The sequence below is a fragment of the Pectinophora gossypiella genome, chromosome 15 (assembly GCF_024362695.1).
Source record: "Pectinophora gossypiella chromosome 15, ilPecGoss1.1, whole genome shotgun sequence".
In the NCBI taxonomy this organism is placed as follows: Eukaryota; Metazoa; Arthropoda; class Insecta; order Lepidoptera; family Gelechiidae; genus Pectinophora; species Pectinophora gossypiella.
This window is the reverse complement of record NC_065418.1, coordinates 7896238-7921362: the sequence shown is the minus strand read 5'-3', so window position 1 is coordinate 7921362 and position 25125 is coordinate 7896238. Positions and strand designations below refer to the sequence as shown.

At 37.3% G+C, this 25125-nt stretch overlaps 1 protein-coding gene across 2 annotated transcripts in view; it reads left to right on the top strand.

Moving 5' to 3' along the window:
- Positions 1 to 25125, top strand: part of LOC126373010 (apoptosis-stimulating of p53 protein 1) — a 304602-nt gene that overhangs the window by 79147 nt on the left and 200330 nt on the right. The window contains exon 4 of one of the 2 annotated variants that reach the window (XM_050018959.1): positions 3309 to 3398. In XM_050018959.1, the coding sequence (XP_049874916.1) occupies positions 3309 to 3398 (90 nt within the window). Of the gene's footprint in view, positions 1 to 3308; positions 3399 to 8523; positions 8937 to 25125 lie in introns of those variants that run through there. The other variant, XM_050018960.1, reaches the window with a different exon arrangement.

Genomic DNA, 25125 nt, shown 5'->3' with positions numbered 1-25125 from the left:
TCGAAATCGCGAATCAGACCTTGAGACCGAAGGGGAATATTATTATCTCTTTATAAATATTTACAATGACTGCGGCCACTTCTGGTAATATTTTAATTAGCTGCATGCATTATTTACGGGAGAGTGAATGCCTAATTTACTTTCGATGTCTGATAACAACAGGTTGGCCAAATATTTGCTTAAATTGTCTTTGTCTTGCTTATATGAGAGAGAATAAACATTGCTTACATACATAAACTCACGCAGTCAGTCACTTAAGCAGAGATTATGGTATTCGATATGCTTCGACCCTGACATACTTCTCTTGCTTCCTCCACATTCATCAACCGTTTCATACACGCACACCGGTCCAGACTAGATCGTACTAAACCTTTTTACGGACCATGGTGCTAATTCCTGTAAATACCATCTAATTTTATTTTAAGTTATATCTGTCATTTTCTTATCCGCCGAAAAGGAAAGGGACGGGTAATCGACAAGCATAAAATTTATGGAACACACGTCAATTTTAAGCACAAATCTAAACCAACCGTCTAAAAATTTTACGTCAGTCAATAACCCGACACATTAATTTACTCATTCTTCCTAAAATTAAGAGCTGTGAATCATCCGTCCCTTTCCTTTTCGACGGATATGAAAATGACGGATATAACTTAAAATAAAATTAGGCGGTGTCTGCAGGAATCGGGGCCATTATATCCTTTAGTTTACAATAAGGATTAAAACCAACTATTATATCTACTAGTGCCTATTAGATACAGCTAGTGTATGAGAATAATGAGAATCATTTTTTGTCGTCATTTAAAATAAGGTACAATGTTACATCTATTGCTTTACAAGGTGAGCTTTGGCATCACATTACAAGCCTCCTTTGAACAAACACGTATAGCTAAGTGACTTTCACTCACCACGTAAACACCATCGGACAAACAATGGCGGTTATAATTCGCGCATGTCGGTAATAGAATGTCGTGCCCGATGTAGAATTAATTAGCACGTTATCTAGCGATCTTGCTTGACATAATTTCAATTTGGAAGGAAGCGCCCATGGGAACATGAGGTAATGATGTTGCCCATCACCAGAACACTTGCAAATTACCCACTACAACTATATAATTTGCTATAATGAACTCATCCACACCAGGCTTCGCAGCGATAACGACAGCACGCGACGCGAAAGGGTCCTAATAACACGGTCTCCCTGGGAACCATTTTACTCCAAACACCTTCTTTAGCTTTCAATAAAACATAATATTTATTTTTCACTCATAATCAGTAATTAACTTTTTGATACGGGCGCATGGTTCGTTAAATGCACAGAAGACATTTTATGGCGTAGTAAAACTCCTTTCAAAATAATTTCCGGCGCTCTATTACATCTTGCAGAAATAATTGCTTGCAACTTTTGTGCAGGCGCTTGCTTGCTTATTACAATTTTAGTTTGTAACAGCCGCATTAATTGTGCGTTTCTTTGTATTGTTATTATCTTTTCGGTTCGGTGAAAATTATGGCTTTTCACCATTTATCTTTCATTAATACAGTTTACTTTCTTACAATTCAAAAGCAAACATTAGACATGTAGGTATTCAAATCTGTGTACAATGGTTATTAAATAAATATCAAATAGAAATTAAAGTATGTAAACGCTATTAAGATGTTGTCAATAAGAGCCTTAATTAGGAGAAAAACTTTTGCAGGCACTTTCGGTACTTGTGTCAAATTATAAGATAGAATGTCGAAAATAAATTACTAGGTAACAAAACTAACAAACAACAGTTCAGAACAACAAGTATTAGCTGAAATTCAACAATGTCTTAGCAATACAAACGCCTGTAGAGTTAGTTTTATTGCTTCACCGTAGTTTCCTGTGGGCTCGTGGCGTCTATATTTCATGGTGTTCCGATAAATTACCTCATAACTTGAGACAATTGGCTCGGCCCTGTTTATTGTGGGCACATCTGACGCTTGTTAATCGTGGAACAATGCTTGGTTACATCTCCAACCAGTTTCCAATATAAATCATCGATGCTTCCGTCGGGTAATGAAATTGTCCTGACGTATAATTGGCTCGTAATTGAGTCTGTGGTTCGGGCGGTTATTCTTCGCTGAATCCGCACGAATGGGTCCTTTGAATGTGTCGACCTTTAACTTGGATACAGGCTATAAGCTTTTATCTTTGATTTCTCTTTAGTAGGTATCTTAAAGAACATAAATATAGCATCACACCTGTATCCCTTAGGGGGTAGGCAGAGGTGTGTAGGATGTACACCGACTCCTTGTCTCGCCAGTTACGCACACAGAAAAACCACATAACACAGTAACACACACAACACACTAAAACACACAGAACACAAAATTCAAAAGAACACAGTGCCAAAATAAAGAAATATATTTTTAGAGACATGCGTCATTCATGTTAAGTTTCAATTAAGTACTTTCAATGTTCGTTTGTTCAATTAGAAACAAACTTTGCTTACGAAATTCATTTCGATAATCTTCAACCGTCGTAAGTACTTTTTTAATATTAATTTTGATTCGCAACCATAAATGCGTAGTATGTTTTCTTTCTTGTTTTATAAGTCAGATTCCTAATAATAAATGTAGAACGTTTGGTTGTTTGGAAATTAGTATTCTTACGGAAATGGCCTTATTTTTGATATTTTTTGGCTTATTTTTTATTTCTTTTCAGCCTGTTCGCAATACGGTGTAGTAGGTAATCGATCTTATTTAATCGCGATTGGTTTCCTTATTTTGACCCGGTTTGGAAAAATTGATTTCAAGGTTTTTTAGCCTTTTTATGGCTTTCATAGCTTTTTATGATTTATATTTCTGGTCTGTAGGTCAATGATCTTCATAATACAGTTTATCGAATCCATGTGAAGATTTCAGTAGCAAGTATGACAAGTTCTCTTCCAGTGATCTGGTAGTTTTCCCCCAGCTTCAAGCTCTGTTGTTATGTGTTAGTTTGTATGTCTAATAAGAATATTTTGCACTAAGTATTTTTAGTGCTACATAAGAGCTTCTGGAAGAATATGATGCATGAGTTTTTTAGTCGTTTGAGACCGCAAGTAATTCGGACTGAGGAGCTCTTTTGTAATGAGTCAATTCGGACCGCAGTGGATTCGGATAACATACTCTGTGGTACGAATTGACCCATTCCAAATGTACCTTCAAAAGTAGTATTAGTTGATTCGCACCGCGGTCCGAAACGACTAAAGAACCTGATGCAGCCTGATGTACATGCTGTGTTTGTGTTATGTGCGAGTATGTTAGAATATTTTGAACTAATGAAAATACTTTGTTGGCAGTGCACGTGTTAAGGGACAACGAGCTTCCTCTGGAAGTAGTGGCGGCGCTGGGACCTGACGTGCAGTTCGTTCTCAAGTACATCGACCATGGTGAGTTACATGATAGACTAACTACAATCATTCCATCCGTGTATGATCACTTACTGATGTAAGTAAGTAGTCGTTATATGAGCCATGTCAGGGGCCTTTGGCGGCTCAATAGTAACCTTGACCTTAAGTTCATGTGATGGTAGCGAAACGGCCAAGCCCCATATTTAGCCTAACGTGTAGTTTGTGAACTTATAGTTTGTATACTAAGGACGTGTAGAGTTAGAATCTTGGCACTACATGAGATATGATGACTTTTTGACATTGTGATCGATATGATCTCATCTTGGTAACATTTTACATGAAAATGTTTTTGTTGGGATTTAAACTGTATAAACAAAGGACAGATGCGACGTAAAGCTACTCACTCAACGTAGACTCGTCGTACCGGGAATCGACGTTTGGGGACTCTATGATAACGAAACCAAAATTCTTGTGAGGAAGGAGATCTTATTTCCCAAGTGACACACTACACAATACCTCCGTTACACTCGGTGCTCCCCGGCCAATCTGCAAAAACAATAAATACGAGTATCTTACGCAGAGCGCTGAATTTTTTCCAATCAAGCCAAAGAACTAACCTATCATAGGTTAGGTTATATTGTAACTAAAGTAGTATATACCTACTTGTTTTGCGCCAGTTAAAGACCCCATACACTACGCGATTCATCGGACACGCACGATGCATCGAGTTCGGACGAGGCCACGATTTCTCTATACATTTTATACCTATACTCTATGCATCGTTCCCTCATTCAGCGCTTATCGCTATCGACCCACTAGAGTCGATCAATTCTTTCAAATATTCTCCCTCTCAGATGACGCCCTGAGCCGAAGTTCGCGCCCAACTGGGCACCCTTAGGCCTGCTGCAGTCTTAAATTTTGTACCGGGTGAAAGCCCTCGGCGCTCGCCATTTGTCCGGCCAAGTAGTTAATGCACTCTGCGGCAAATCTACAATAAGTCACGTCAAAAAAAAAATCTATGCGTCGTGCTCGATGAATCGCGTAATGTAATAAGGTCATGAGCACAATCAGGAAGATGCTTGTAACCTATCTACTGTAAAACAGAAAGTATAGTTTAGTACAATTTGTGATTATATTTTTTAGTTAGATTATAGTTTGTTAGTTAGATCTGTCAAAAACAGAAGCCAGTGTTGTGACGTTCATGAGTGATGTATTAATCGAGATTGTTATTTCTATCTAACACTACGTATAAGTATATTATATGCTTCGTTTCTGAAATTGCGTCACTATTTGTTCCTGCAGACACCATATTGACAACACTCGTAAACCAGTCGGAGGCTTATCGAATTATCACTTACGAGCTTTATTAGTGTTCGGCGAAATGGGAAAATACACAGGGAGATGTTATTGCTCGGCTGATTGCGAGCGACGGGGACAACTTACGATCTAATCTTACCTATAGAGTTAGTTACGTTGCAGGTTTTTCTGCGTATCTTTCGAACGACAGGATATAGCATCTGTATATCTACAGATGCTGTTCTATTTACTTACTGCTGGTGCTACAGTAGTATAATTTATTAGGATAAGCAGAGCTGTATATCGTTAGTAAATGCACAACCATATTCGATGTTCGTATTTTAATCAAAATTGTCGCGGCCTGTCGGTGATACTCGCTCAAACCTAATATTGCTAATGTAAAAAAAAGAGACTTGTCCACTAACGAGTTGGTTACTCCTGGTTACTTCTATAGTAATAACGTAATTATACATCAACCTCTACACTATCGGCTTATTAGCGCGCAACCTGTTTTATTTTTATAGAATTATATCGATGGCCGAATTAAAATAAATTAAAAACGTGTTGTTAACATGTAACACGTGTTAATTAAAGTGTTATGTAACATTATTATGTAACGAAGTGGTATAAATTCGGGGTGCCACCGAAGCGGAAGATTCAATGTGAAAGGTTTCAAGATCGGAACATTGTTGATTTAAAAGTACTTTACGTAAACTGAAACATCTAGGTTACTTCCGTATATTTGTGGGTACAAAATTATTCGCAGAAAGGAGATTGACAAAATTATGCAATTGGGTTTATGTTGTTCTTTCTACGTAGAGCATGCCCATAACATAACATAACAAATACTTTGTGATGATTGATTGATTGCTTTTTTTTGATAGATTGATTTTTATTTTTGATGTTTTTTCATGATTTCCTGCTGAGGTTTGGTTGAAAATACAAATACCTACGACCCTACAATTAACAAGGATCTTTTGACGTAGAACATATTGATAGGAGGGCTGGTGTTCACTATTTCTATATCGTTTCAGGAAAGACGCATTTCGAGAAAAACCCATTTAATTTTAGTTTTGTTTGTATCATTTTTAATTTTTTGTATCTTTTTACCATTTGGATGACGTCAACGTTTTTCATTTTCTAGTAATACATTATAATAACATAAACTCATACTTTGGCGTTAACCTACGTAATTTTTCCTTTCCAGTGACGATATGGTCTTCATTTTGACAACTGTCAGAAATAGCGTTTTCATATAAGTTTCGATTTTGACATAACATTATTGTCTATAAGTATGATTAAGTTTACATGAGTAGTGTGTCAAGTTTTTAAAACTCAAAGTTTAGAATAATAATAATTTAGATCTAAATTAATTCTATTGCTATATTAATTCCTGTTGTTCAATAAACAAGAAATATAATATAAAGGAAAGGTATAATAGAATCTACGTAATAATCCTTAGAACCTGTACAGCTAATTTCCCGCCTTATACGTGTAACCTACTTAAACGAAGAAACACATATTAAGAGCTTTTACAGTTTCCTTTTGTTTCTTATTCCTAAGCAGATTTTCTCCCACAATCTGCTTGGAGAATTAATTAACGGTTTATCGCGTAAGAGCCATTTTATCTGGTCGTACGCAATAAGGCTTTGGTCTCACTTCTGGGGACAAGCGAGTGGAAGTCGTATCGGGGACATGAGGCGGCAGAACCGCAGTGGAGATAAATGGTAGAGTAGTGTTGTGGAGTTTTACCTATAGTAAGGTATTCCGGGTTCCGGGTTTTTCTTTGTGATCCCTAGTTTGGTTAGGACATTACAGGCTGATCACCTGATTGTCCGAAAGTTTTCGGACAAGCTTCGGAAGGCCGTTGGTCCCGGTTGCTATTTACTGTTGTAAGTGAGTAATCGTTACATGAGCCATGTCAGGGGCCTTTGGCGGCTCAATCATAACCCTGACACCGGGGTTGATGAGGCTGGTATTTCTCCTCACAACCCACACAATAAGAAGAAGAAGAAGAAGAAGAGGTATTCCGGAAGAGAGGTCGAGGGTTTGAACTATTTACTTGTGTAGTAAGTTACAAGTAAGCAACTGTCTACGTTAGATAAAGCTCGCATCTTATTGTACACGAATCGTATATATCGTCCATTTATTTTCGTCAGTCTGCGTTATTCAACTACTGCCATAGAATAAATACTTCTTCCTCTTATGTGTCATCTTAGTATTTATTTTATTTTGTAGCAATGTCATTCGACTACTAAGTTGCGATAAAATAATTATCGCTTGTCGCTCTCTCGGCGACAGTCGCAGGATGCCCGGGGAAGCATTCTTATTGCTCCTTTTATTTTTCCCGATGCCTGACTGACAGCCGGATAGAGATTAATGGTTGCAACCACTCTTTCCAAATTGGACATCTCCGGTTTGCAAACGAATTATTAGTTTATCCTCCACCGTCCTTAGGCAGAGACGAAGAGTGTCAATATTAGAATGGTACTAAAACGTATGTAAGTATGAGTTTGTTTCTTTAATTGTTTTTAGTCGTCAAACAAAATTATATAATTTGTTGGCGGCTTATTGATGAGGAAGATCCGGCTCGAAGGAACACGATATTAGCGAGCGAAATCATAGATGGCCAACTCGGTATAATAAAGAGTAAAAGAACAAAAAATTATAATAATGTAAAAACCGTTCTTTACACTCCCGTTGCTATGCGCCATATAATCAACAATACCTAGGCAACGGGGGTTGCCAGATCTGTACGCGGTACGACAGAATCAAATCGATCTGAATCGGCTTCGTCTTAGCAGGTAGGGCCCTGATATCAACACCGAGTCTGTCAAGTCTTCAGGTTAGGTAAGCGGACTTTGTAAAAACGAGGTATAGACGCCAGGGAAATGATGATAATCGATGTTGAATTCCGTAGAAAGAGTACTGTGGCAAGGGTTTGACGAAGGAACATAAAATAAACCGCTTATTTTCCTGATTTCCGAGTGTCAGTCTTTTTCACGGTTTATTTCATTTTGGGATACGCATCCTTATATTTAAAATGTAATTGGCATTTTTTTATTCGCGCCCTCCAACAATAATAGACATAAAATCAATCCTGCTTCTCGAAGGCTGAATGAAATTGAAAGGTTCGGATTTTGTTTGCGCTTCAAATGGAAGTGATTTGGTAAACGCTTCTTTTTCTTTGATTTAACGCCGGATTATGTAAATTCTCGAACGAAGGGTTTTAGTGTAGGGACAATTTTAATCAATTCGTTAAACAAAACAGTGTCACAGTGAATAAAACATCGGCTTTGTAAAACCCCGAAAAAGTTTAGCAATATTAATGTGGATACGAACCGTCTATCTCATTAAGTGTCCAATTAAGTGTGTTATTTCTCTAAATCGTGTATGAGATTCTCTTCATTTCAATTAACGAGACTTAGGAACTGTCAGATTAAACGCATTTTAATATATGGTAATCCAAGCTGAGCGTACTTTATCAAAGCAACAACGTTTAATAAATAGTTAGAAGCTTTCATAAATAACGATAATTGCATACTAGACGGAGCATTACCGCGGCGAGGGCTGATAAAATAGCGCCGTACAAAATACTACGTTATCATTAAACCATAATCACGAAAGAATGCACACACACAAAAAAAATACTAAGCAGGTAACGCACACGTTTGAATAATTCACCTGTTGCTACATTATTTTGAGAGGCTTCGGCGCAGGCGCAAGTTGCTAGTATCGCTCGCAACCTGAAGATAGCAGCACTGACGCTAAAGCTGTTGCGAGAACGAGACGGAGGCATACGTGCTCAATGCGCGATACTGCTCCGCGTCGGTAAAGCAGCATTTTATAAGGCACTGTTTTACCGATCGGCAAACTGGATCAACGGTCTTTCCTCGCTCGTATAGCGGACCAACTTAGTTTTAACTTAACACCGTAACATAGCGATGGTTTTATTCGATTCAACGGTCGATTTTTCAGCAATGTTTTGCTATACACGTCACATTTTGAATTAGGAGACGTTTGTGTGGTTTTAGTGACAGCGTGTGTCGAATGTGCGCAGAGTTTAGACTGGTGGGATAGTTAAGTGTCAATACAGGCTTTAGGTGAGTGCTGCCTTAAATCACGCCAGGTACCTCTGTGCTCTGTAGGTTCGTTAAAAGTGGCCGTGCAAAGTTAAAGTTCAAATCTGTGGTGTTTCCGAAGGCTTCGTTGTGTACTGTGAATTTTGTGGATAAGTGTTTATGGAAAAGGATTGATTCGCACGCTTCAACGTGAAACAGGGTATGTATTACACAGATTATACATGGAATAGGCTGTTTGGATCAAAACAACTTTCTACTTAGTATATAGGTACTGACACAAAAATACCCTGAGGGTATTTATCAGAAAATGTTACACTCATCTCTGCATACTCACAACTTTAACATTATAGACTATTTATATCTGACAAAGTTAAAGTATTAAAGAATCTTTATAAGAAGAATTCTCTGAATAAACGTTTATTAAATTATATTTATAAATGCGTATTAAACAGGTATAATAGTGCAGTAAAAGTGAATTAATTTCGAGATAGTCGCCGCGCGAGACGTGAGCGAATCTGCTTTCAAAGGACATCAACGCGCTGCATACGTAAAAAGTTTATGAGAAATGAAACCTCCCAGAGAATTTTAAATAGTTTTTATCAAAAGAATTTAATGTATTAATAGCTCATAATAAACCCACTATTCTACTATTGTACGGACTTTAGTTTTTGTTGTCGACTGTTTTTTTGGCGCTGGAATGCGATGATGTTGATGACCTAGAAACAAATTGAAATTTTATTCCTATAACTGCCAAAGCATAAATTATCTGATTTGTATATTTATATTCTAACAACCAAATTACCTGTATTGGACCGTTTCCTGTCCTACATAATTGTACTTATTTCCTTCACTTAATTTTACTGCGTGCTGAGGTATGAAAACTGTCAATAAGACATTGTAGGTAATAGGTTTCTAAAACCTTAGAAATCTTCAGAAAAGACATGAAAAATAGTTACTTACTATATCTTACTGCAGTAATGTTGTCTTTGCTAGTATGACGCGAGTCTTTATGTTTTAGTAACTTTACAGGAGAGCTTACTTAGCTTTCAACCTTTACAACTTAAAACTTGTTTCTTAGACATCCTGTGATCATAATTCCAAGTTGAAAGGTAATTGCTATTATACAGTTGCTTTAACATTTCTTATTTGTTTTTATGAGTAGTATTTTCGCTCCCTTTTACAACTCGAGCTTTTATGTTATTTGTTATCTTGTTTGAACAACTTCGTTATCATCCGTTCTCTTTAGTAGGGAAGCTAGAACTAACATTTGATTTAAATCATACTTAAAACAATCGCAGCATAAAGTTTCTAACGCGAATTACGGGGTAACTCTAACTGTTGCGTTAATGTTTCTTTTTTTCCCCGGAATCCCCGACGACGCAGCACATTCCTGGGATAACTACAGGTACGTACCCGGTACCGTTGGCCGTGACATTTACGTTTCCTACGGGTTATTGAGCTCTGAAGGGCTCCGATACTATTGGTACTATTCGCTCTTTTACTAGGTTTCGATGGTACAAAATCTTTTAGGAAAGTTAAGGTTTGCGAGAATGTGTGAAATATTTAACATACACATAACGTAGCACGCCTATATCTCTAAAAAGGTGCAGAGGTGTGTGTATAAATATGAATAAATAAAAAGAAGTAAATATTATATGAAATGCCATAGTATGAGCACCGCCTACATTAATGATATGGCCAGTCGTTGATTAAAATATCATTAAACGTTGATGTTTCTAATTATATGGTCAACTTATGTTAACTATTTTATAAAATATGACCATTTCGTAAAATGAAACTATCAATTCTAAGATCTGGCGACATAAACGTATTGTAAGCGATCTAAACTAAAGTATCTATAAAAAAAAATCCTACTTAATAATAGATACCTTTAAAGGTACATAATAACTACATGAATGAGCTCTCCATCAAAATTCGCTCAGTTCCGTTTTCGTAGTAGTTACCTACATCAGGGTCTAAACAAAGGCGGTCGCATATGCATACAATAGTTACGACATGAAGACAATGTGATTAGCGTGTTCACCTCATGCCGTCTTCTGAATGGTGTAGGCGTCTGTCAACATCAACTTGGTAACAAGAAAGTCAGTGTCAACGTCACATCAGTTTAGTAACTATAGTAGTGAGTGGACAGTTTTCTTAAACAGTCTTTTCGTAACGACTTCTGTGGTCCAATGGTTGAGCGTTGGCCTCACGATCCGGAGGTCCCGGGTTGGAAAATACTTAAACATTATACATTGTTTTAAGTTTACGCGGTTATTATCATAATTAAAACACATAATAACGGGTTCTTACCGCGTTTAAAATAGGGATATGAGACTCCCGATACACCACTCCAATCTCATCAGTCATCCCGTGATCATGGCACTTGCAACAGTGTCGAAATATCGGGAGTCTCATATCCCTATTTTAAACGCGGTAAGAACACGTTATTATGTGTTTTAATTACTTAAACATTATCACGAAATTACTTAAACACATAACAGGCTGATCACCCGATTGTCCGAATAAAAGATGAGCCGTGCTTCGGAATGCACGTTTTTTGGCTGGAACGTGAACGACAAGGTTACTTTCTTCATTGAATAATTTAAATAATTAATATGAAGTGCTGTTTTGTGGTTAATGATCGCATTAAGTTAGTCGGAAAACATTCGCGATAGTGTTATTATATCGGAATATTCAATAAACAATGTGTACCTATCTATTTTCGCTACGAGACAACAAGCCGCTTCGTAACTCGAAAGTTTATGGGGATTTTTGAGTTTTCGTTTGGGGTTCGGAGTCTGCTCCTAGGGTGGGGGCTTAGGTTTCATCATTCATCGTCATCACCTTTCATCATTTAATTAAGCATCAACAAGAGAAAATGACTTGGCTGTATGAACATTGGCCTTTGCCTTGTCTTTCGGGAAAAACCAAAAAATGGCATTGGGGCACCAGATTCAATATTTAGGGTTATTATATTTCCTATCTATTATTTATCACTAACTTGAATTTACAATCCACACGCTCGCACGCAGCATATTGGGTTGCGAAACCTTTAGCATTGCTTAATACAATAGTATCATGATATTGTAGTCAGTAGATTATTATATTAACTGTTTTAGTCGTATCATGATACTGTAGTCATGATACGGATTTATAGTATTTTGAAGCCATACCGATGAACACAGACTCTGAAAGTTTTAACTTTTGAGAGTAACACTAGGTTCTGGTGCTATTAGTATAACTAGCTTTGTACGAATACCACGACTTACGTAACTTCTCAACCTTTGTTGCTGTGACTCACAAGAAATCCCAAAATAAAACATAAATGTTTATTTGAAAAGGAAACGTATACAGTGATTGTTTTGAAAACCGACGTTCAGCATATTCGTTATAAATACAAAACTAAACTAAAAATGAATACGAGTATATTATTCCACTTTCACGTTCACAAAATGACAAATCGATATATTTGAACCGTGACCCGTGCGTACTAAAGTAGCATACCAAATGTCTCGCAGTCACCGTTCAATCACTACTGCAGGTACATTTTACGACACAGCATACGTTTCCAATAATAACTTCAATATGGATGTCAGTATACCGGCTTCTTTGACCGCGTGACCCTACGAATGAAATTGTATACACACACGCCCGGCCCTTTCTCGGCAGTACCCGTCAATTTTTCGGCGTCTTGATGCGAAGTGTACGACGGAACAAACGTCTTTTGGTCTCCTTTTCCTATAAATTACTTATTTATTATAAAAATGACATGAAGTGGTCTCTCTTCAGATCTTCAAAAACCTGCTGCGAGCTCATAGTCAATGTGGTTATTCTTAGTGTATATGATGTATTTAGCATTCTATATATTTCCCTACTCCTACCTCTATATATGGTTAGGGTTTTAGTAAACATTGAGTATATAAAGAAAGAAAGAAAGAAAGAAAGAAAGAAACATTTATTACTTCCGGACACCACAGACACAGACAGACAGGTACATTACATTTAACACAGGACAGAAACCACACGGAAATCAATAAGTACACAGACAAAAAAAAATATATAAAATAAAAAAATACCAAAACAAAAAGAAAAACAAACCAAATTCATAAAACAATAATAATAAAACAAAGTATCTAAATGCAACGCTATATGTACGTATTGTGTTTTTGTATGAATATTAAATGTAGTTATTATAATTATTAACTGTTTTAGTTGCACCGTCCCGCATCTATGTGATTTTATGGCTGATTCCTGGTAGTGGTCGCTTGGAAGAAAGTGCTTCAGAGCAATAAGGCCGCCCATTTGTACTGTTGCTAAACGTTTGTATGTTTTGTTTGTGTGAAATAAGGGATATTTGATTTGATTTTGATGTGATAACACTTTTCAACGTACATACCATTGATATTAAAGACAATGGGCTTGACATTGCGCAGGAAAACAATTTGTCTTTGTGATAGTTATCTCGTCTTTCCCTGATAATTACATGGGTTTGACAACTTCATTGTATGTGTCTTGTCTTGAAACGTGACAAAGAAAAACTTCGTCTTTGTACACTTTTAGCAAATCGCCAAGCAACAGTGTTGGGAGACATAGCTCGTAAGGCGTATACCAGTCGTAGTGTTAGGTCAACAGGAAGAGGTTGTGGTTTCATTTAAAGCTCAGTAAAAGTTTTTCTAACATCTAGATTATTTAGAACTATATTACTATTACTACATTACTATTACAACACTACTATTACTATACTATTATTATTATATTTTTTTTCTGTGCCCAGCAGTGGGACGTATATAGGCTGTTTATGTTATGTTATTTTATTTATTATTTAGAACTTTGAATAGAGAACTGTTCAAAGTATATTGAATCATGGAATGATTTTGTTTCGTACAGTGTATTCAAACGGCAATTGTAGTGTCACGTGAAATCGTTATGCCGAGTTTAATTCAAGCTCGGCCTTGCCGTGTGTAGGCTCTCAGATGTTCTCACGGCGTAGGGGCCCGTGTGGAATCTCGTGAAAGTTGGCCAACACTCGTCCAAGAGCAAGTGGATGGTCCGCCGGAACCAGTTTTGTGAATCGGCAAGTGTATGTACTTGTAGGTGACGCGACGAGTTAGGAAACCACCGGTATGAATTAAGAGGTGGATTAGTATAATGTACATATTATGTTGAAATTGATAGCGCTGTGTTGCTCTTTGGAGTTGAGGATGTTCTTGAAGCTGTAAATAGATAGAATAGAGGAAATTCCACACGATGTAGTAGTGGATTGGAAACACATGTTTACAGACATATGAACACATGCCAATTAAAAAGTTGACGTTTTTCCGACAGTGACGTTTTAGAAAAAAAAAACATAGTAAAAATTTATAGCAAAATGTAGATAGATACACTGGCCTGCAAAACTAAGTACTACATTTTTAAAATATCAATTATTTTCTAAATAGAAGTTAGAGATTTATAAAATAAAAACGTTTGATAGTTAATATAAAAAAGCAAAGAGGCCATTCTAGTATATTTTTGTAAAAACTACAAAAAAGCACATCCACGTAAGTTTGCTTAGCAGTTCATTGTGCGACTAAGGCGCGCCCACTCGCCGCGCGTGCCGACGCATGCTTTCACGTGGTCATTTGCCCCTTATCAGATGTCTATTCGAGATTTTGAACCATTCCGACTTACTTTGCGTTCAAGATTATACTCCTACAAAATCTCCTAAACACACACACACACTGGCAATACATACGGTACAATAAGGTCCACCGAATATTGTCGTATTTGAGGACGCTCTTAACGGTATTCAAACAGCTACCGTTAATGACCATAACGATTTGCCGCCACGCGTATGTTTGAATCCAAAGCTGCCACTTTTACGGCTAATTTACTTTATGCGTTACGTAATATCCGTAATGCCTTAAATTATAGAATGTCCGACGTTCCGGCACAGTTTCAACTGGTTTTAATTACTATCAATAATTAGTTCAGGTAGACACGAGGCGGTATCTCTCCGGAGCCGTGAAGCCTTTTGTAGTTGGGCACAGACCTCGCAAAGGTACTGTACACTGTAGCGTATTGTTTGAAAGATAAACTCGAGGAAGTTAAAGGGCTTCGGGGATACGGAACGTGTTCTGAAGGTGATCTGATTAGAGTCGTTAAGGTCACGTCAGCGAGGTTTCATCGCCGATTCAATGCTAAGTGTTACTTCAGTGGATTTATTCTGCAGTCTGTATAAATATATCCGAGTCGGTTTATACGTTACTTATTCAAATGGAGTAAAAACTCCCATGCGATTCCTCTCACGTGCCATTGTGAATTGTTCTAGCTATCTAATGGCAACGTTTAATTGTTGTGGCCTCATTGTCGCCGGTATCTGCGATCTCACGAAGTTGGAACAATGACCGACGATCCCTGAAAGTGATCCCTAAAGAAATCGACCGAACGCCTCAGGGATTATATTCGACTTTCTTGTCGCGTGAGAAGTTTATATTGGGTATCGCCTGAAGTGGGTGAGTAGTTCGTTCTTATCAATCTGATATTAGGTATATCCGAACCCCTTATTCGCTACTTAACTCCGAATCAGAATTATTTAACGTAATTAGATAAAGTTGAAGGTCAATTTAACATTTTTGAATCTACGTTATTTCGCAAGGTGTTATATGGCTGAGGAGAAGAAATGACAAGAAACTGCAATAGCAACACATCTTTTACATCCATGTTATTTAATAACTACAGGAACACATTTAATACCAGGCCTTCTTATAATAAGCTTGTATTGGTAACCCTATTCTTTGAATTGAATTGCACTTTCGCGGATTAAAAAAGTATATATTTATGACTACCATTATTTCGGATATACAAGAACAGACAATTAATTTGTAATTGAAGGCAAACCTAGGACGACTCGTGGCATTTAGGTAACGTGGTATTAAACTAAAATTGATGGTATTATAATTATGTAACCAGGGCACTAGCTAGTAATTATTTGCATAGCTAGTAGCCCTAAGCATGTCCCTAGTGTAAACCATATTGAATACATTTAAAACTGAATTCAAATACCCTGAATGCACTTTCTGTGTTTGCCGATAGTTAGCTTGTACAGTTGCGTAAACATGGTGTAAATGGCTGCTGTGCTTATCGCTTAGGTAGTTATTTGAATTTCATACTATCGCTTAGTATTTTCAATCGAGTTGTCGTACAATCTATTGCGAGCTAGTTACGCTGTCCACTGGTAGATAGGGAAACATAAATTAAAACTAAAGTCGTTTGCAGTGATTTAGACTCGTAAGTGATTGCGTCGTTTGCAGGGCAACGCATCTTTGCGCAATCCCTTTTGAGATTGATAGGACGGAGCTCGAACAAAGTCAATAGTTATTTGAAACTTTACTCTTTTCTGTATTGTTTAGGACATACACAGCATATTGTATATCCACCTTTATAAAATCTACTTCTTCTCTCGTATAGGTTGAGACGAGGAATACCAACCTCATCAAGGTGTCAGGGTTACTATTGAGCCGCCAAAGGCACCATGACTTATGTAACGACTACTTACATCAGTAGGTAGTAACCGGGACCAACGGCTTAACGTGCCTTCCGATGCACGGATCATCTTACTTTCGGACAATCTAACCTAACAAACTAGGGATCACAAAGTAATTTTTGTGATATTTCCCCACCGGGATTCGAACCCGGGCGGATCGTGAGCCTAACGCTCAATCACTGGACCACGGAGGCCGTTCTTTCGTTATTTTTTATAAAATAAAAACATCCTTGTCTTGTTAGTAAAAAAAAAACTAATATAATAATAATAATTTTCTTGTAAAGTATAAATTCTGTTATTGGGCAGAATGCACGTCCGTTCCATTGAAGTTACTATTATTAATAAACTGTTTAACTAATTACATCTTGAAAGACGAGAAGCGGTCATAAACTATACTTTTCAATTATCGAGCTATAATATTGCTGTCTAGTGCTAACGAATTGAATATGATTTATTTTACTAAACTCCTTGGTTGAAATAACTGTAGGTAATGGAACTAATGTGTTGAAGTATACGAATCAAACGGTTATCTATAATATATTAATACGTAAGTCAATTAAATACTTAAAATTAAATTAAATACAAGAAAGAACTAGAAGTAGTTAACTGTTACCTATTATAACTTTTCTTTTTCCAAGTAATTTATTTATTTATTTTATTTTATTTATTTTCCATAATTCATAAACAATATCTTGTATTGTAATGGCGTCGTCGTACTAGTGGCAGCTTATCGACCATCTTTCATATTTAGTTGGAAGATTATTTCGTACGTAATTACCCAAATCGTCCCTATTCAGTCGGATCTCGTTTTCTTTCTTTTGCATTGAATCTACAATGGTGGTACGGTCTGCTTTCCTGGTCTTCTCATGAAATATTGCAAGAGCTCTGATATTTTTTGATGACGTATCCATTTTGTTTTTGGTCTTCTTTCTTTTGGAACATAATATTCAATGAGCTTATGAATAGTACAGCAGCGTGGCGTGGGGAACTATGCTCAGTTCCCCCTCCAGGTGATTGAGACAAGGCCTATGCCCAGCAGTGGGACGTGTCTAGGCTGTTTATGTTAATGTGTGAGTAGTAAACGTACTTCCAATACTAGTTTGTGGACCCCTAGATAACTTGTCGGGTACCATCGCAGCCAAACTAGTTCCCAAGTAGACCAAGTGGTCCCATAAAATTAATAAGGTCGTGTTCAGAAGTAAATTTATTGAAGACTGTATTATGAGTTGATGGGGATTACCACAGCGTTACCAGTTATGTCGTGAAGTTTTCAAGGTGTTATTTTAATGGATTTATTTTAGAATTATTTAATTACTAAAAGAAATATATTTTTATTTTAAAGCTTTTAGGTGACAAGTATATTCGTTCATTATGCAGGTAAGTACATTTTAAAAATCGAAATAAGAGTACGTATGTTGCGTGGATATTATATGCTAATATACCTATATCCTTGCGTAGGTTCTTTTTCTTTCGTGTGGGTAGTGAGGCAACCCTACGGTTAAGTTGTAAACAAATTAGCTCTCGTAGTTTTTAATTATTTAAATTAATTTATCGTATATAAATTCATAAAAAACCAATTTCGTCATAATATTCTTATCATATTTTAACAATATTGTATAAATTTGTGTGGTTATAAGTGCTAAAAGGCGTTTAAATTGTGATAAGTGTCTTTGTGTCAGTTAAACCGTTACAAACTCAAAAGTGCGTAATCTTTTCGGAATCTATAGTGCATTTTAAATACTTATTAAAGAATAACGATTATCAAAATTGTAAGTAACTACCACTCTTTCTTTGGTGGCTTCTCACTGACACGTTTTCTTTTCTTTTTGTTGCCTCTAAAACACTATGAGTACTATGTCTTCTATGACTACTCGCAGTGTGGCAGCTCGTAAGCTAGAAGATCAATTAAAGCTGACTTTACTAGAACTTAAGAATTCTAAAGCGTTTTGTGAGCAGCTACTATCAGAGAGAGAGGATAGCGAGAAGGAGGTATTAGTCATACTAGAACAAAATAAACAATTAAAGAGTGAGATGGCGGCTTTACATCAGCGTTTAAATGATGTGGAAGACCAAAATGACCAGCTACAAAGAACGGTGCATGTGTTTGACCGGAGCTGCGATGAGTTTGAGACCGCCCTCAAGCGCACCGTTGTTCTGGAACGCGAGCTGCGCGACGCGCATAAACAAATATCGGACTTTGAACTCGCGGACAGTACTTCTAAAACGTCTCGGACACAATCGCTGTTTGACGAGCTGATCACAGACTCACCTGACTTGGTCCCTGCCGCCACCCCATCTCACGAGGTGTTGTGTTCAAAGAGTAACCTCACTTGTGACTCACCACAAGCATCAACTTCACACCACCACTTGTTTAATACGGGGCAACATCTATTGAACGAAATTAATACTTGTACCGTAACGTTAGAAAACCAAACAAAAAAATATGAGTGTGAAATTGATCAGCTCCAGGCACAGATAAAAAAACTGACAAAATCCTTAGAAAATATGACACTGGACTACGAAGTAGCTCAGAAAACTATTCGAAAGCACGAGCTGGCCGCTGATAAGTTAGTGAATTTGAGTTTTCACAACGCGGAACGCTTCGATTCACTAATTAATCGTCAGTATAGTTGCAATCATTCATCCTCGCAGACTGAGCGGCCTGCTCGTGTTTCCGAGTCCTCCCCGCTGTCCGCGCCCGCGCCGGCCCATCAGCTGGTACCGGCGGCGCAGGACTTGCTCCTCACACCAATTGTTAATGACAATAATACGTCCTTCTCGTCGGCGACCGGGCAGGCGGCGCCCGCGCCGGTAAACAAAGCGCAAAATATTATTATGTTTAGTGACGAAATTGGCAAAACAATGGGTTTACAACTTAGCCATTTCTTGAGGCGGGCAGTAATTAATAATTGTATGCCGGGTGCCTCCTATTTAGACATTTTAAAAAGAATAATTTCTTATAAATTCTCGAAAAATAGTACAATCATAATCTTGGCCGGTAGGAGAGGTAACGCGAACAAAGAACTACTTTCCCATTATATTTCCTTACTTAACAGCCTACCGAATGTAGAACAAGTGATTTTGTTTGCATTGCCTTTCAGCCAAAGTCAGCTTAATTCCGAAAATAAGTTTAGGCATGATCTAAACCTGACATTGCATACTTTAGTATGCGATTATTATTATAATAAATTTCAGTTCATTGATACGAATTCCTATGTTAGGAATTTTTATTTGACCAAAGGTAGATATTACTATCTATCTAACTTTTACAAAAGACAAATAGCGAAGTCGCTATCCTTTTTTTTTACATTAGAATCAGCCAATTCGTTGGCTTTTAACGCGTCTGCTCCTATTGAGCAGCCTATTTTTATTTCTGACATTTGTAATTTAAATTAAATTTAATGACAACAGAGAAAAACTTTGGCTGTAGTAAGTTAAATGAGGACATATTAAATATAAAATGCAATAAGAAAAATACAAATGTAATCAACCTGGTACACCAAAACATACAAGGAATATTGGGCAAGGAACTTGAAATTGAACTTTTTTTAAACAGTAATTGTGTTGATATTATGTGCGTAACTGAACATTGGCTAAAAAAACATGAGTTCGTTTGCTTCAATAATCACCAGGTTGCCAGCTCGTACAGCAGGGAGACGGCTATCCGTGGCGGTTCATTAATATTAGTACGTAATTGTTTAAAATATAAGGAACGAACGGATATTGTAAGTCTCTCAGTTGAGCGAACTGTTGAGCTAGCCTGTATTGAACTCAGCCGGCTTATTGTATTGAGCGTATACAGACCCCCCGCTTCATCTTATGATCTATTTGAGAAAGTTATTGATGAAGCTTTATGCAAATTATGTAATAAAAGCAAACATGTTATCGTCTGCGGTGATTTTAATATTGATATTCTGGAAAATTGCTCATTAAGTACTACATTCAAATCTTTATTTCTGTGTTATAATCTTGTAAATCTTTTTTCAGAACCAACCCGAATCACGTCACAGTCCGCGAAATGTATCGATAATATTTTTAGTAACTTAGAACCTTGTGATAAATTAATAATTAATAAATTAAAGTCAGATCACTGTGGTCAACAAATATCTTTCAACTTATTTGTTGACCGCTCACTGAAAAAGGATGTTACATGCAATCCCATATCAAGTAGTCGTTTAGAACAATTCAAAGATAATATGTCAAACAAATTACCAGAACTTCCTTACTGTGATGACCCAAATTTGTTATATAACTCCCTATTTAATCTAACAAAATCGGAATTTAATAAAGTATTTAAGGCAAAAACAATTAAGAAAGCAGACACACCAATTTTTAGTGACTGGGCGACGGTAGGAATTTATAAGAGTAGAAACAGGTTGTATGAACTTTACGAAGAAAGAACATACAATCATAGCGTAGCTTTTCACGACTATGTAAAACAGTATTCAAAAGTTTTCAAACGTGTTTGCGTTACCGCGAAGGCAATGTTTGTTAGCAGTAAAATTAAAGGTAGCTCAGATATTATTAAAATGACTTGGAAAGTTATTAATAGCGAAACTGGGAAAGTCAAAGCACGCGATCTCGAGTATCAATTACAAATTGACGGTAAACTACTCACAAATGATAAGCAAGTTGCTGAAGCTTTTGAAAAATTCTTTACTGACATTCCATTTTCGACTACCAAGGACTTGAAGTCATCTCCTGCACTCGCTCAATCACTTGTAAGGGAGCACATAGATACGTCCAAAGTAGATAAACTAACATTTACACACGTGAGTCCTAGGGACGTCTTAAGAGCTTTTAAATCTTTAGAAATCAAAAAGACTGCAGATCTTCATGGTCTCTCTGTTAAAGTCATTAACTCCGTGATTGATTGCATAGCTCCCTATCTATCATGTATATTTAATAAATGTGTAGACAATGGTGTGTTTCCAGATTTAATGAAGCACAGTAAAGTCATTCCATTGTTTAAAGCTGGTAGTACTTCTGACCCTACTAATTTTAGACCAATATCTATACTACCCACGCTTAGTAAAATATTTGAAAAAATTTTATTACTGCAATTACTTCAACATTTCAATTTAAACAATTTAATGTCTAATAAACAATTTGGTTTCACAAAGGGTCGCTCAACAACCGATGCTGGTGTTGAGTTAATAAATCATGTTTTTCAGGCTTGGGAGGAGTCCAAAGATGCTATTGGTGTCTTTTGCGACCTTTCCAAAGCCTTCGATTGCGTTTGTCATGATATCTTGATCGCGAAACTTCGTCACTATGGAATAACTGATAATGCCATCGCTCTTTTGGAGTCATACCTTAGTGGCCGCGTTCAGAGGGTTGATGTGCATGGCTGCAGATCGTGTGGATCTAACGTCACTATAGGCGTCCCGCAGGGCTCAATTCTAGGTCCATTTCTATTCCTAGTTTACATAAACGACCTACCTAGTCTTGTAAAACATGAGGTGGTGCTGTTTGCAGATGATACCTCCTTACTTTTTAAAGTAAAGAGACGACAAGATTCCTTTGACGATGTAAACAACGCCATTTCAGAGGTAGTGGATTGGTTTACTGTAAACAACCTGCTACTTAATGAAAATAAAACAAAATATGTTTATTTTACGTTATCGAATGTTAGTAGGCCCCTCGATTCTATTATTGTAAAAAATAAGGAATTGGACCTCACGGATACTGCTGTATTTTTGGGAATTACTTTGGACGCTAAGTTGCAATGGAGTCCTCATATTGATAAGTTGTCCAAAAGGCTCAGCTCAGCAGCATTCGCGGTCAAAAAAATTCGTTTAATAACCGATGTAGAAACCGCGCGATTAGTTTATTTTGCCTACTTCCACAGTCTAATGTCGTACGGCATCTTGCTGTGGGGTCATGCTGCAGATATGAACAGCATTTTTGTTCTGCAAAAGCGAGCCATTCGGGCGATTTACAAATTGGGACCCAAGATGTCACTTAGAAATAAATTTAAAGAAATTAATATTTTAACTTTGGCATCACAATATATCTTTGAAAACCTAATATATGTAAAAAAACATATAGGATTATTTGCAAAAAATAGCGATCGGCACATTGTTAATACCAGGAATAAAAATAAACTTGCTTTACAAGTCAGTCGATTACATAAGATTACTAAATCTTTTAAGGGGCAATGTATACGTTTTTACAATAAGATTCCCATTGACATTCAGAATTTGCCTTTCAACTGTTTTAAGACAGTAGTTAAACAAAAACTTTACAAAAAAGGTTATTATAAAGTTAGTGATTATTTAGAAGATATGAATGCATGGGATTAACTGTCTGAGAACTGATATTAGGCAGCTAAATTACTCAATTGTATACCAATATTTTATGTTTATTTTTATTTTTTTAAAGAACGTCTAGGGCCCTGTGCCGAGGTTTTTCTTGCAGCTTCTTTTCCCCGGCTATACAGGTTGTGAGAAGCTGCAGTAGTTTTAGGCGGATGAGACGTTCGTTATGTAAAATTGACGATTCAAAGTGTAACTATGTTACCTACTGAATAAAGATATTTTTGAATTTGAATTTTTGAATTTGAGGTGGATTACTAACCCCATCAACCCTGGTGTCAGGTTTATTATTGAGCCGCCATAGGCCCCTGACATGACTCGTGTAACGACTACATACTTACATCAGTAAGTAATAACCGGGACCAAAGGCTTATCGTGCTTTCCGAAGCACGCATCATCTTACTTGCGTAGGTAATAACACCTTAGTAGTTATAGGGATCCCGTAACAAATTCGGTTAACATGTGGTGCTACGATACATCTAGGTATTATGTGTTTCCAGTGTATTGTTTTATAAGAACACGTATCACTATTTAATTGCTAGCGTTTTAATTCTATTTTGAAAAACCAACCATTCTGTGACGTCTACACCAATCATTCTGTGACGTTAAAACATCTGGTAGCATAATAACTCTTCACTCTTGCCATGAAATAGAAAATTACACAATGTATAATATTCCTTGTAAGTAAATTGCGTCAATTAAGTGTGTCGTGTTTGGCTTAAGGACAATAATGTTGTTGAACAAGTAACCTTAACAGCTCTAAAGGTGCTACCATCAGTTGTCGTGTGCCGGAGCACCTGCGATTTTTTTTAACAGTTACTTCGTACTTGGTAACCAGCTGATACTTTGTTTACATAAAAAAGAAAAAAACTTTTGGGGGCAACGGAACGTAATTGCGGTTGCGTTTCGTTTTCTTTGTTTGAAATTAGAATTACGCATGACACGACGCATGACGCATTTGCATAAAGAAGTTATGGTGAAAGATGAGAGTCAAATTGTCAGTAAAAGTGTGGCATAATATTTGTGATTCGTTAGGGATATAATAACGTCATAAAAATTACTTTGTGAATCTTGGTCTGATCATCCGATTATCCGAAAGTAAGATGATCCAAGCTTCATAAGGCACTTAGCCGTTGGTCCCAGTTATTACTTACTGATGTAAGTACGTAGTTACATGATTAATATCAGGGGCCTTTGGCGGCACAATAGAAACCCTGACACCTGAGTAAATGAGGTCGGTAATCCACCTCACAACCCACATGATAGAGGATCGTGATTCGAACCCGAGACCTCCAGATCAACCCCTGGACTACGGAGGCCGTTAGTTATATAGTAGGTATAAAATATGTATATACTGTGGGATATTTATTATTATTATTAACCCCGATACCGACCCCGCCGGCGTGGTCGACGATTTTCCTCAATCAGCGCTTATCGCTATAGACCCACTAGGGTCGATTAATTCTTTCAAATATTTTTCTTCTCAGACGACGCCCTGAGACGAGGTTCGCGCCCAACTGGGCACCCTCAGGCCTGTTGTCTTAAACGTTATACCGGGTGAGAGCCTTCAGCGCTCCCCATTTGTCCGGCCAAGTAGTTAATGCCATCTGCGGCAAATCTCCATCTACTTTACTCTCTCCTTTAAATGAAAAGTAAAAGCAACTTTAAAATCGAATTTCCTTTTAAAATATAAACCCCATTGTTTAAATATTCTGTCTGGAAATCTCGGCCTTAGGAAGTTAACTGTCAGTAGGTTTGGGAGTGGATTTTGATTTCGGAATTCGCTTTAGAGGTTTCAGGGGCTAAAGTAGAGTGAAGAGAGGACCTGTGTAAACATTACCCAGATCTTACTGCTTTCTAGGAATTTCAGTAAATGGGGATAGGCACTTGTTATACTTTATTACGCTGATAGTGCTTTATTTTTTTATTCTGTTACATCAATAGCCGTGTTTATCTATATCTATCTCGATGTCCTTAGAAAAGGTTTAGGATGAACTACTCTGAACCGGAGTGCGTGTATGAAGCGGCGATTGATGAATGTGGAGGAAGCAAGAGAAGTGTGTCAGGATCGAACCAAATGGAATTCCATAGTCTCTACTTACCCCGGTGGGAAATAGGCGTGAGTTTATGTATGTATCTATATCTACTTATTGGTGCGCTTATTGGTACCTGTATATAACATAAATAGCCTATATACGTCCCACTGCTGGGCACAGGCCTCCTCTCAATCAACCGGAGAGGGTATGGAGCATACTCCACCACGCTGCTCCACTGCGGGTTGGTGGATGTGTTTTTACGGCTAATAGCCGGGACCAACGGCTTAACGTGCTCTCCGAAGCACGGAATTAACTTACTTTTTCGGACAATCAGGTGATTCAAGCCTGAAAAGTCCTTACCAAACAAAGGACAGTCTCACAAAGTGATTTCGACAATGTCCCCATCGGGAATCGAACCCGGACCTCCAGATCGTGAGCCTAACGCTCTTACCACTAGACCACGGAGGCTGTTGCACTAGACCACGGAGGCTGTTACCTGTATACATT